At 44.1% G+C, this 12,563-nt stretch overlaps 1 protein-coding gene across 2 annotated transcripts in view; it reads left to right on the forward strand.

Moving 5' to 3' along the window:
• Positions 1 to 9: 9 nt before the first annotated feature.
• The window catches only part of LOC113841358 (nuclear pore complex protein Nup153-like), a 36,101-nt gene continuing 23,547 nt past the window's right edge, over positions 10 to 12,563 (forward strand). For both annotated transcript variants that reach the window (XM_072034020.1, XM_072034021.1), the window contains exons 1-6: positions 10 to 475; positions 2,824 to 2,876; positions 5,340 to 5,526; positions 7,641 to 7,693; positions 10,157 to 10,343; positions 12,470 to 12,522. In XM_072034020.1, the coding sequence (XP_071890121.1) occupies positions 416 to 475; positions 2,824 to 2,876; positions 5,340 to 5,526; positions 7,641 to 7,693; positions 10,157 to 10,343; positions 12,470 to 12,522 (593 nt within the window). In that variant the 5' untranslated portion in view covers positions 10 to 415. The remainder of the gene's footprint in view (positions 476 to 2,823; positions 2,877 to 5,339; positions 5,527 to 7,640; positions 7,694 to 10,156; positions 10,344 to 12,469; positions 12,523 to 12,563) is intronic.

Genomic DNA, 12,563 nt, shown 5'->3' on the forward strand with positions numbered 1-12,563 from the left:
CTCGCGAGGCCGGGGCCGGGGCCGGGGCCGTCGCGGGCGGGTGAGGCGCGGCGCGCACCGCGCTGACGGGAGCCGCCATCGCCTGCCCCAATTGGCCGCGTGAGGCGAGCGGCGGAGCGGGGAGGGCGAGGGACGGGACGGGACCGGGACCGGGACCGGGCGGGGGGCGTGTGACGGCACAGAGCGAGGGGCGCGGCGGCATGGCCTCGGGCGGCCCAACGGCCGGCGGCGGAACGGCCGCGGAGGGCTCGGCCGGCGGCGGGTGCGGCGGAGGCGGCGGCGGTGGCGGTGCGGCCGCGCCGGAGCGGGAGCCGGAGCCGGAGCCGGAGCCGGAGCCGGAGCCGGAGCGCTTGGAGGAGGAGGAGGAGGAGGAGGAGGAGGAGGAGGAGGAGAAGTTGCTGCGGCTGGCAGCAAGATGAAGAGGCGGCGCCACCGTTGGGGCGCCGCGAGGGCCCCCTACCCCCGGTTTAGGCAGGTGAGGAGCGGCCCCCACGCAGCGGGCCCTGCCCCACAGCGCCTCGGTTGCCCGTGTACTTATCGCTCAGCCCCTTCCTGACCCCCTCACCCGCCCCTTTATCCCTTTAATTGCCCTGTACCCACCTCCTTATCCCCTTAATTACCCCCTCAACTGTCCAGTTACCCCCCCAGTTACCCCCCCAGTTACCCCCCCAACCCTTTACTAACCCCCCTTAGTTACGCCTTCAGCCCCTTCCTGACCCCCTCAACTTCCTCTTTATTCCCTTAATCACCCCCTACCCACCTCCTTATCCCCTTAGTTACTCCCTCGACTGCCTAGTTACCCCCTCAGTTATCCCCTCGGCCCCTTACATATCCCCTTAATCACCCCCTAGCCACCTCCTTACCCCCTTAGTTACCCCTTCAGCGCCTTACTTTCCCCCTTTATTCCCTTAATCACGCTCCAGCCACCCCCGTACCCCCCTAGTTACCCCCTCAACCACTTAGTTACTGCCCTCAGTTACCCCCCCCAGCAACCCCCCGCAACTGCCTAGTTACCCCCCTAGTTACCCCCTCGGCCCCTCACTATCCCCCTTATCGCTTTACCCAGCCTTTTACCCCCCTCCTCACCCTCCCTTTCATCCCCAGCCCACTGCCCTCAGGACCTCCAGGGCTTTCCCCACTCCCTGCACCCCGCCTCGCCCCCTCGTAAATTCTCTGCACGTTACCTGCCAGGCTTTACTTCTCCTTCGTGCGGGAGGGTCCGGTAGGTTGACGGTGAATGCAAATTCTGTAAATTCAGGGTGTGAAAATCCCCGTGCTGGAGGGGGGACACGCTGAGATCCCTGCCAGCAGCTCATTGCGAAGAAATGTCAGGCGCCCAGAGAGGTGCTCTGCAGACGCCCTCTGCACGTGTTCGTTCAGCCAAAACCTCTCCGCTATGAAATCAGCAACGTAACTGAGTATCATATGCAAAGCCGAGGGAGCACTATGCGTGGATAGCTGCTCAGTTAGGTTTTTATCACTCGCAGAAGTGCCAAGTCCCTTACACCGTATATTGACAATCAGTCTAGTCCATCTAAAGCTGGCCTGGAAGGGCAATAAAACATTCCCCACGCTTACAGAGCAAACATTGAAACCTCGGGCTTCAGCAACACGTTAATGTTGAAAGTGTCGTATCTCGCGTGTGCCGACGCTGCGTAGGTAACTGATAAACCTTACAGGTGAATTAATAATCAGCGGAGATGGTTTTCCAACTTTGCTATTGCCTGTTATCTCTGGGTGTTTTCCAGTAGGTTTATTGAAGCAGTGTGCCAGAGCAAAGAGGTGCTTGGGGATATCTGGGGGATTCTGCACAGAGAACGGATGCTGCACATCCAACGCAGATCAAATTAACAGCAACTTATCGGGGAAAAAATTGTAATGATTTGATAAATAGGCAAACTGATAGACGCTATACGTGTGCGTTTATTATGTTATTTATTATAATATTATATTTATTAATATTATTTATTATAGCTGATAACTTTGTAGCCATATGAACCGTGCAAATGCCCGTAACATAACAGGATGAACTTTGGGTAAATAGCTTGCTTAGAGCATTTGTCAATTGATTTCAGTTTGTTTTCAATGTGATGCCCGCTCTGCAGGAGGCTCTGTGCTTTAATGTGAATTGTCTCTCTGTGACGCAGTTGGGGAGACACGAAAGCGATGGAGGCGATTTTAACATGAGGTTATACCTCTGATTCTGATCCCTACCGGCTGTTTTTCTCATCCTTCCCCCTACAACTTTTGTCAATAAGTCAGTTTGTAGAAGTACTGAAATAGATCTGTTTTGTGTGCTTGTGATCAGAATTACAGCCCACCAAACCCTCCGTCTCTTATCGCTAAGCTCTGAAGGTGCCTGGGCACTAGACAGTGTAGTTAACAGCTTTGAAGTTCCTGGGATATCTAATTTACTTTTTTTTTTTTTTTTTTTTTTGCTTGCTTGTTGATAATAAATGATAGAAAACAGAAAAGTATGTCCCTTTTACGGGGCTGGTAAACTCGGCCCCACATGTACACAATTTTTGTCATGTTGTTTAAAATAATTACTTTCTTTGGTAGAGAATTTGACAAATTTGATTTAGTGTTCTATCAGTTTGTCCTCAGTGCTGAGTGAAGCAGTGATGCTCACTTTAGCCCCAAAGTTTAACTGAACTGCATCCACAATGCTGAATTAGGGAACAAGGTTAAGTAGGTGAGGCGTATTCAGTGCTATAAAATTAAAAATAAATAAATTTTAAAAAACCAACACATAAGTGGTTTTGGGTACTTTGTGTATTCTGTATCTATTCAGCTAAATCTTGAAATAAATTTAACTTGCAGTGGATGAGAGAGAAGACTTCGCCTGTGAAACAGCAAGCAGAACAATGTGGAAGGTATGACATTTATTCATTTAAAACTTACTTGAAGGAAGAAAGAAATCTCCTTTTCAGTACAGTCTGCATGCTTGCCTTTTTGGAAAGGTGGTGACAGTTGTCAGTAAAAGGAATGGGAAATGCAAGGAAAACTTTGTATTTTGAGGGAACAGCGAAGTCCAGATTGTGTTTGAAGACCAGTGTAACTTTGAGAAAATTGTTGCTTTTATGAAAAGAATGAAGATGAACAATAATAAAATGACTGATACATGACTGATACACCACTTTTTATGCCAAGTTTATCTTCTGAGTAGGATGTGAAGATGGGAAACAAGGCAGGCTATAATGCTGTATCCACGGAAAGGCTCTGTGCTTTTGGAGGCCTAATTTTTTCCTTCTCTAGGAAATAGGGATCGTTTTGTAGTTTAACTAAATCTTTAGTGTTACAAATTTTGCTGTGACAGCTATTTCATAGTTTGTATGTCAGTTTATTTATAACAAAACAATTTGTCCCTCTTAATGTTCCCTAGGGGAAAAGCTATTAGTTTTAGCTAGTTAATTGCTGGGAGTTTGAAAGCTCTGTCCTCATGGAATGATTCTTTCTGAAGTATTCTTTAGAAGGTAAAGTAGGCGAAGTGAGTCACAGGTTTTTTTTCTTTATTTTTTAAGCAAAGACCTGGAAGAAGATTTATTAGTATTTATTTATTTTTAATGCTCCTTTCATGATGAAGTTAATTGTTTGCTCTGAGTTCACATGAAGACCCTGTGTTGTTTAGAATCATTTGAGGCCAAATGCTAACTCGTCTCTAAAATAAAAAAACTAAATCCAGAAGAATTAACTGAACTTCTTCTTGAGGAGACTGCTTTGTGTTATACTGCTTTCTTGGTTTAGGATGTTAATTAATGAGTTAGTTGGTTAGGGTTAGGATGAGTTATCCTCCAGATAATATTGATGGCTTTCCCTTCTGGGCAAATGGTGTTGGGGTAATAACGCTTGAGTTAGGACATTTTGCACCCTACCTTTTTAGGGGGTTGCTCTTTTCCAAGAACAGTAGCAGGGAATTTTGCTGACTCTGCTCATCTGCCAAGCAATTCTTATGTGACCGTGGGCATTCTTTGGCTTGCAGAAAGAACTCAACGTTTTTGTCTTGGCATCTAAAAGTTCGACTTCACAACCACCGCCTTTTTAGGGGTGGAAGCGACTGGCTTTAAGGTTCTGGTACAGGTGCAAACAGCTGCTGGGTTTTAATTATGTTTTTTTCAAGCTGTTCTGAATTATCTTTGTTAGCACTCCTTTCTACTTCTCCATGTAGGAAGGAGATCCAGAAAACTCATACTGCTTTTGATTTTGTTGACACAGTCCATTGCAGTGCCCTACCTTTTGTTTGTAGAGTAGGTAGTGGTGGTAGTGTTTTTTGTGGTGCTGGTCTCTGTTGGGTGCCATGTTCTGGAGCAGGAGCACCACAATGATCTGCTGGCAAGAGTCCCTTTGGGCAGCTGAGTTGGAATATTCAGTAAATCTCTGGCCCACCAATGCTATATATGTGTGTGTGAGTGTATACATCTATATATATATATTATTTATTATTTTTTTTAAGCCTGAGTCCAATTGTAGATCAGACTTGCTTGAAGGCTGACAACTGTCTTTGCCCCCTTGAAGCTGACAGGTGTTAACAGAAAGAGGAATATGGGCTATTATGGGCAAACGATACTTGTCCGAATAAAGACCTATTCTGATGCAAGACTTTTTTTCAGTGTTCTAATTGATTGACAGTTTGGATTAGAGAAAAGTCTGAGCATATGCCTTAGGGATCTGTCTTCCTCTATGCAGTCAGAGTGCTAAGCAGGCTGTTGTCAAGTATTTGACAAGTTTAGACCAGTTCTCCTCCTCAGTCTTCTGGAAGTTTGAGCTGGTGTCTTCCAGTGTGATCTAATGCACTTTTGTACTTCCTGATTGGCTGCAAGATAAGCTTTGATGTCACAGTTTTTCCAGGCAGACTTCATTTTCTTGCCATAGTGCTTTTATTAGTGCTATTCCCTATTTCACTTCTGGTTTGGGATATTTTTTTCCCTGTTTCCACTGAGATGAGGAAATCTTTCTGGTTTTGGTCTAGGCTTTTCTAAGTAACAGAAAAATGCCTTTGTGTGCCTTACAAAAGGGATCTCTATTCATGTCTGAAAAGACTGGAATGTTGGCACACCCAAACACCTCTGCTGTTGCTGCTGATGGCCACATGAAAGCCAGAGCTGCTTCTGAAGCTTATGCTGTATTACCTTGCCACACAAGTCTACGGCCTCTCTGTTCTATCATAGCTGTTGGCAGCGTGGCCCGTGTGTGTATGCATATGAGCACTCTTTCTATATTTTCGTGAGTTGTTCTTTTATATCCTTGCAAAGATGCATGTTCATCGCAGAATCAGAGAACCAGTCCTGTTTAAAGGAAGCGTTGGAAAATAGCAATCTAAATCAGCTCTTCTATTTCAGGTCTTCTGGCTTAGTCGTTGTTCCCGTATGTGTGAGCGGTGTGAAATGTGAAACTACGAGAAATGTGACCAGCTACAACTTCGGTACTGCCGCATCCAATGGTCTGTCCTCAGGAATGAGTAGTGGAGGCGGCGAAATGAGAAGGGAAAGAGGATTACACTATTTATCCAGATGTGTACAAGAACAGGTAAGTGACTCTTAAATTAATTGCTGTGACTGAGATTGCTGAAGTCAGTAGCTAAGTGTGTCAGTTTTATTGCATCATAGTACATTATAATAATACCTCTTTAGTTTTGCATGATGTTTTCCTGGGGGTTTCAGAGCAGGCTCAATGGCTCTAGGCACCTCCTTACCCACTTACTTACCCCTTCAGCGCCTTACTTTCCCCCTTTATTCCCTTAATCACGCTCCAGCCACCCCCGTACCCCCCTAGTTACCCCCTCAACCACTTAGTTACTGCCCTTAGTTACCCCCCCCAGCAACCCCCCGCAACTGCCTAGTTACCCCCTCGGCCCCTCACTATCCCCCTTATCGCTTTACCCAGCCTTTTACCCCCCTCCTCACCCTCCCTTTCATCCCCAGCCCACTGCCCTCAGGACCTCCAGGGCTTTCCCCACTCCCTGCACCCCGCCTCGCCCCCTCGTAAATTCTCTGCACGTTACCTGCCAGGCTTTACTTCTCCTTCGTGCGGGAGGGTCCGGTAGGTTGACGGTGAATGCAAATTCTGTAAATTCAGGGTGTGAAAATCCCCGTGCTGGAGGGGGGACACGCTGAGATCCCTGCCAGCAGCTCATTGCGAAGAAATGTCAGGCGCCCAGAGAGGTGCTCTGCAGACGCCCTCTGCACGTGTTCGTTCAGCCAAAACCTCTCCGCTATGAAATCAGCAACGTAACTGAGTATCATATGCAAAGCCGAGGGAGCACTATGCGTGGATAGCTGCTCAGTTAGGTTTTTATCACTCGCAGAAGTGCCAAGTCCCTTACACCGTATATTGACAATCAGTCTAGTCCATCTAAAGCTGGCCTGGAAGGGCAATAAAACATTCCCCACGCTTACAGAGCAAACATTGAAACCTCGGGCTTCAGCAACACGTTAATGTTGAAAGTGTCGTATCTCGCGTGTGCCGACGCTGCGTAGGTAACTGATAAACCTTACAGGTGAATTAATAATCAGCGGAGATGGTTTTCCAACTTTGCTATTGCCTGTTATCTCTGGGTGTTTTCCAGTAGGTTTATTGAAGCAGTGTGCCAGAGCAAAGAGGTGCTTGGGGATATCTGGGGGATTCTGCACAGAGAACGGATGCTGCACATCCAACGCAGATCAAATTAACAGCAACTTATCGGGGAAAAAATTGTAATGATTTGATAAATAGGCAAACTGATAGACGCTATACGTGTGCGTTTATTATGTTATTTATTATAATATTATATTTATTAATATTATTTATTATAGCTGATAACTTTGTAGCCATATGAACCGTGCAAATGCCCGTAACATAACAGGATGAACTTTGGGTAAATAGCTTGCTTAGAGCATTTGTCAATTGATTTCAGTTTGTTTTCAATGTGATGCCCGCTCTGCAGGAGGCTCTGTGCTTTAATGTGAATTGTCTCTCTGTGACGCAGTTGGGGAGACACGAAAGCGATGGAGGCGATTTTAACATGAGGTTATACCTCTGATTCTGATCCCTACCGGCTGTTTTTCTCATCCTTCCCCCTACAACTTTTGTCAATAAGTCAGTTTGTAGAAGTACTGAAATAGATCTGTTTTGTGTGCTTGTGATCAGAATTACAGCCCACCAAACCCTCCGTCTCTTATCGCTAAGCTCTGAAGGTGCCTGGGCACTAGACAGTGTAGTTAACAGCTTTGAAGTTCCTGGGATATCTAATTTACTTTTTTTTTTTTTTTTTTTTTTGCTTGCTTGTTGATAATAAATGATAGAAAACAGAAAAGTATGTCCCTTTTACGGGGCTGGTAAACTCGGCCCCACATGTACACAATTTTTGTCATGTTGTTTAAAATAATTACTTTCTTTGGTAGAGAATTTGACAAATTTGATTTAGTGTTCTATCAGTTTGTCCTCAGTGCTGAGTGAAGCAGTGATGCTCACTTTAGCCCCAAAGTTTAACTGAACTGCATCCACAATGCTGAATTAGGGAACAAGGTTAAGTAGGTGAGGCGTATTCAGTGCTATAAAATTAAAAATAAATAAATTTTAAAAAACCAACACATAAGTGGTTTTGGGTACTTTGTGTATTCTGTATCTATTCAGCTAAATCTTGAAATAAATTTAACTTGCAGTGGATGAGAGAGAAGACTTCGCCTGTGAAACAGCAAGCAGAACAATGTGGAAGGTATGACATTTATTCATTTAAAACTTACTTGAAGGAAGAAAGAAATCTCCTTTTCAGTACAGTCTGCATGCTTGCCTTTTTGGAAAGGTGGTGACAGTTGTCAGTAAAAGGAATGGGAAATGCAAGGAAAACTTTGTATTTTGAGGGAACAGCGAAGTCCAGATTGTGTTTGAAGACCAGTGTAACTTTGAGAAAATTGTTGCTTTTATGAAAAGAATGAAGATGAACAATAATAAAATGACTGATACATGACTGATACACCACTTTTTATGCCAAGTTTATCTTCTGAGTAGGATGTGAAGATGGGAAACAAGGCAGGCTATAATGCTGTATCCACGGAAAGGCTCTGTGCTTTTGGAGGCCTAATTTTTTCCTTCTCTAGGAAATAGGGATCGTTTTGTAGTTTAACTAAATCTTTAGTGTTACAAATTTTGCTGTGACAGCTATTTCATAGTTTGTATGTCAGTTTATTTATAACAAAACAATTTGTCCCTCTTAATGTTCCCTAGGGGAAAAGCTATTAGTTTTAGCTAGTTAATTGCTGGGAGTTTGAAAGCTCTGTCCTCATGGAATGATTCTTTCTGAAGTATTCTTTAGAAGGTAAAGTAGGCGAAGTGAGTCACAGGTTTTTTTTCTTTATTTTTTAAGCAAAGACCTGGAAGAAGATTTATTAGTATTTATTTATTTTTAATGCTCCTTTCATGATGAAGTTAATTGTTTGCTCTGAGTTCACATGAAGACCCTGTGTTGTTTAGAATCATTTGAGGCCAAATGCTAACTCGTCTCTAAAATAAAAAAACTAAATCCAGAAGAATTAACTGAACTTCTTCTTGAGGAGACTGCTTTGTGTTATACTGCTTTCTTGGTTTAGGATGTTAATTAATGAGTTAGTTGGTTAGGGTTAGGATGAGTTATCCTCCAGATAATATTGATGGCTTTCCCTTCTGGGCAAATGGTGTTGGGGTAATAACGCTTGAGTTAGGACATTTTGCACCCTACCTTTTTAGGGGGTTGCTCTTTTCCAAGAACAGTAGCAGGGAATTTTGCTGACTCTGCTCATCTGCCAAGCAATTCTTATGTGACCGTGGGCATTCTTTGGCTTGCAGAAAGAACTCAACGTTTTTGTCTTGGCATCTAAAAGTTCGACTTCACAACCACCGCCTTTTTAGGGGTGGAAGCGACTGGCTTTAAGGTTCTGGTACAGGTGCAAACAGCTGCTGGGTTTTAATTATGTTTTTTTCAAGCTGTTCTGAATTATCTTTGTTAGCACTCCTTTCTACTTCTCCATGTAGGAAGGAGATCCAGAAAACTCATACTGCTTTTGATTTTGTTGACACAGTCCATTGCAGTGCCCTACCTTTTGTTTGTAGAGTAGGTAGTGGTGGTAGTGTTTTTTGTGGTGCTGGTCTCTGTTGGGTGCCATGTTCTGGAGCAGGAGCACCACAATGATCTGCTGGCAAGAGTCCCTTTGGACAGCTGAGTTGGAATATTCAGTAAATCTCTGGCCCACCAATGCTATATATGTGTGTGTGAGTGTATACATCTATATATATATATTATTTATTATTTTTTTTAAGCCTGAGTCCAATTGTAGATCAGACTTGCTTGAAGGCTGACAACTGTCTTTGCCCCCTTGAAGCTGACAGGTGTTAACAGAAAGAGGAATATGGGCTATTATGGGCAAACGATACTTGTCCGAATAAAGACCTATTCTGATGCAAGACTTTTTTTCAGTGTTCTAATTGATTGACAGTTTGGATTAGAGAAAAGTCTGAGCATATGCCTTAGGGATCTGTCTTCCTCTATGCAGTCAGAGTGCTAAGCAGGCTGTTGTCAAGTATTTGACAAGTTTAGACCAGTTCTCCTCCTCAGTCTTCTGGAAGTTTGAGCTGGTGTCTTCCAGTGTGATCTAATGCACTTTTGTACTTCCTGATTGGCTGCAAGATAAGCTTTGATGTCACAGTTTTTCCAGGCAGACTTCATTTTCTTGCCATAGTGCTTTTATTAGTGCTATTCCCTATTTCACTTCTGGTTTGGGATATTTTTTTCCCTGTTTCCACTGAGATGAGGAAATCTTTCTGGTTTTGGTCTAGGCTTTTCTAAGTAACAGAAAAATGCCTTTGTGTGCCTTACAAAAGGGATCTCTATTCATGTCTGAAAAGACTGGAATGTTGGCACACCCAAACACCTCTGCTGTTGCTGCTGATGGCCACATGAAAGCCAGAGCTGCTTCTGAAGCTTATGCTGTATTACCTTGCCACACAAGTCTACGGCCTCTCTGTTCTATCATAGCTGTTGGCAGCGTGGCCCGTGTGTGTATGCATATGAGCACTCTTTCTATATTTTCGTGAGTTGTTCTTTTATATCCTTGCAAAGATGCATGTTCATCGCAGAATCAGAGAACCAGTCCTGTTTAAAGGAAGCGTTGGAAAATAGCAATCTAAATCAGCTCTTCTATTTCAGGTCTTCTGGCTTAGTCGTTGTTCCCGTATGTGTGAGCGGTGTGAAATGTGAAACTACGAGAAATGTGACCAGCTACAACTTCGGTACTGCCGCATCCAATGGTCTGTCCTCAGGAATGAGTAGTGGAGGCGGCGAAATGAGAAGGGAAAGAGGATTACACTATTTATCCAGATGTGTACAAGAACAGGTAAGTGACTCTTAAATTAATTGCTGTGACTGAGATTGCTGAAGTCAGTAGCTAAGTGTGTCAGTTTTATTGCATCATAGTACATTATAATAATACCTCTTTAGTTTTGCATGATGTTTTCCTGGGGGTTTCAGAGCAGGCTCAATGGCTCTAGGCACCTCCTTACCCACTTACTTACCCCTTCAGCGCCTTACTTTCCCCCTTTATTCCCTTAATCACGCTCCAGCCACCCCCGTACCCCCCTAGTTACCCCCTCAACCACTTAGTTACTGCCCTCAGTTACCCCCCCCAGCAACCCCCCGCAACTGCCTAGTTACCCCCCTAGTTACCCCCTCGGCCCCTCACTATCCCCCTTATCGCTTTACCCAGCCTTTTACCCCCCTCCTCACCCTCCCTTTCATCCCCAGCCCACTGCCCTCAGGACCTCCAGGGCTTTCCCCACTCCCTGCACCCCGCCTCGCCCCCTCGTAAATTCTCTGCACGTTACCTGCCAGGCTTTACTTCTCCTTCGTGCGGGAGGGTCCGGTAGGTTGACGGTGAATGCAAATTCTGTAAATTCAGGGTGTGAAAATCCCCGTGCTGGAGGGGGGACACGCTGAGATCCCTGCCAGCAGCTCATTGCGAAGAAATGTCAGGCGCCCAGAGAGGTGCTCTGCAGACGCCCTCTGCACGTGTTCGTTCAGCCAAAACCTCTCCGCTATGAAATCAGCAACGTAACTGAGTATCATATGCAAAGCCGAGGGAGCACTATGCGTGGATAGCTGCTCAGTTAGGTTTTTATCACTCGCAGAAGTGCCAAGTCCCTTACACCGTATATTGACAATCAGTCTAGTCCATCTAAAGCTGGCCTGGAAGGGCAATAAAACATTCCCCACGCTTACAGAGCAAACATTGAAACCTCGGGCTTCAGCAACACGTTAATGTTGAAAGTGTCGTATCTCGCGTGTGCCGACGCTGCGTAGGTAACTGATAAACCTTACAGGTGAATTAATAATCAGCGGAGATGGTTTTCCAACTTTGCTATTGCCTGTTATCTCTGGGTGTTTTCCAGTAGGTTTATTGAAGCAGTGTGCCAGAGCAAAGAGGTGCTTGGGGATATCTGGGGGATTCTGCACAGAGAACGGATGCTGCACATCCAACGCAGATCAAATTAACAGCAACTTATCGGGGAAAAAATTGTAATGATTTGATAAATAGGCAAACTGATAGACGCTATACGTGTGCGTTTATTATGTTATTTATTATAATATTATATTTATTAATATTATTTATTATAGCTGATAACTTTGTAGCCATATGAACCGTGCAAATGCCCGTAACATAACAGGATGAACTTTGGGTAAATAGCTTGCTTAGAGCATTTGTCAATTGATTTCAGTTTGTTTTCAATGTGATGCCCGCTCTGCAGGAGGCTCTGTGCTTTAATGTGAATTGTCTCTCTGTGACGCAGTTGGGGAGACACGAAAGCGATGGAGGCGATTTTAACATGAGGTTATACCTCTGATTCTGATCCCTACCGGCTGTTTTTCTCATCCTTCCCCCTACAACTTTTGTCAATAAGTCAGTTTGTAGAAGTACTGAAATAGATCTGTTTTGTGTGCTTGTGATCAGAATTACAGCCCACCAAACCCTCCGTCTCTTATCGCTAAGCTCTGAAGGTGCCTGGGCACTAGACAGTGTAGTTAACAGCTTTGAAGTTCCTGGGATATCTAATTTACTTTTTTTTTTTTTTTTTTTTTTGCTTGCTTGTTGATAATAAATGATAGAAAACAGAAAAGTATGTCCCTTTTACGGGGCTGGTAAACTCGGCCCCACATGTACACAATTTTTGTCATGTTGTTTAAAATAATTACTTTCTTTGGTAGAGAATTTGACAAATTTGATTTAGTGTTCTATCAGTTTGTCCTCAGTGCTGAGTGAAGCAGTGATGCTCACTTTAGCCCCAAAGTTTAACTGAACTGCATCCACAATGCTGAATTAGGGAACAAGGTTAAGTAGGTGAGGCGTATTCAGTGCTATAAAATTAAAAATAAATAAATTTTAAAAAACCAACACATAAGTGGTTTTGGGTACTTTGTGTATTCTGTATCTATTCAGCTAAATCTTGAAATAAATTTAACTTGCAGTGGATGAGAGAGAAGACTTCGCCTGTGAAACAGCAAGCAGAACAATGTGGAAGGTATGACATTTATTCATTTAAAACTTACTTGAAGGAAGAAA

This window comes from Anas platyrhynchos, chromosome 2 (genome assembly GCF_047663525.1).
Source record: "Anas platyrhynchos isolate ZD024472 breed Pekin duck chromosome 2, IASCAAS_PekinDuck_T2T, whole genome shotgun sequence".
Lineage (NCBI taxonomy): Eukaryota > Metazoa > Chordata > Aves > Anseriformes > Anatidae > Anas > Anas platyrhynchos.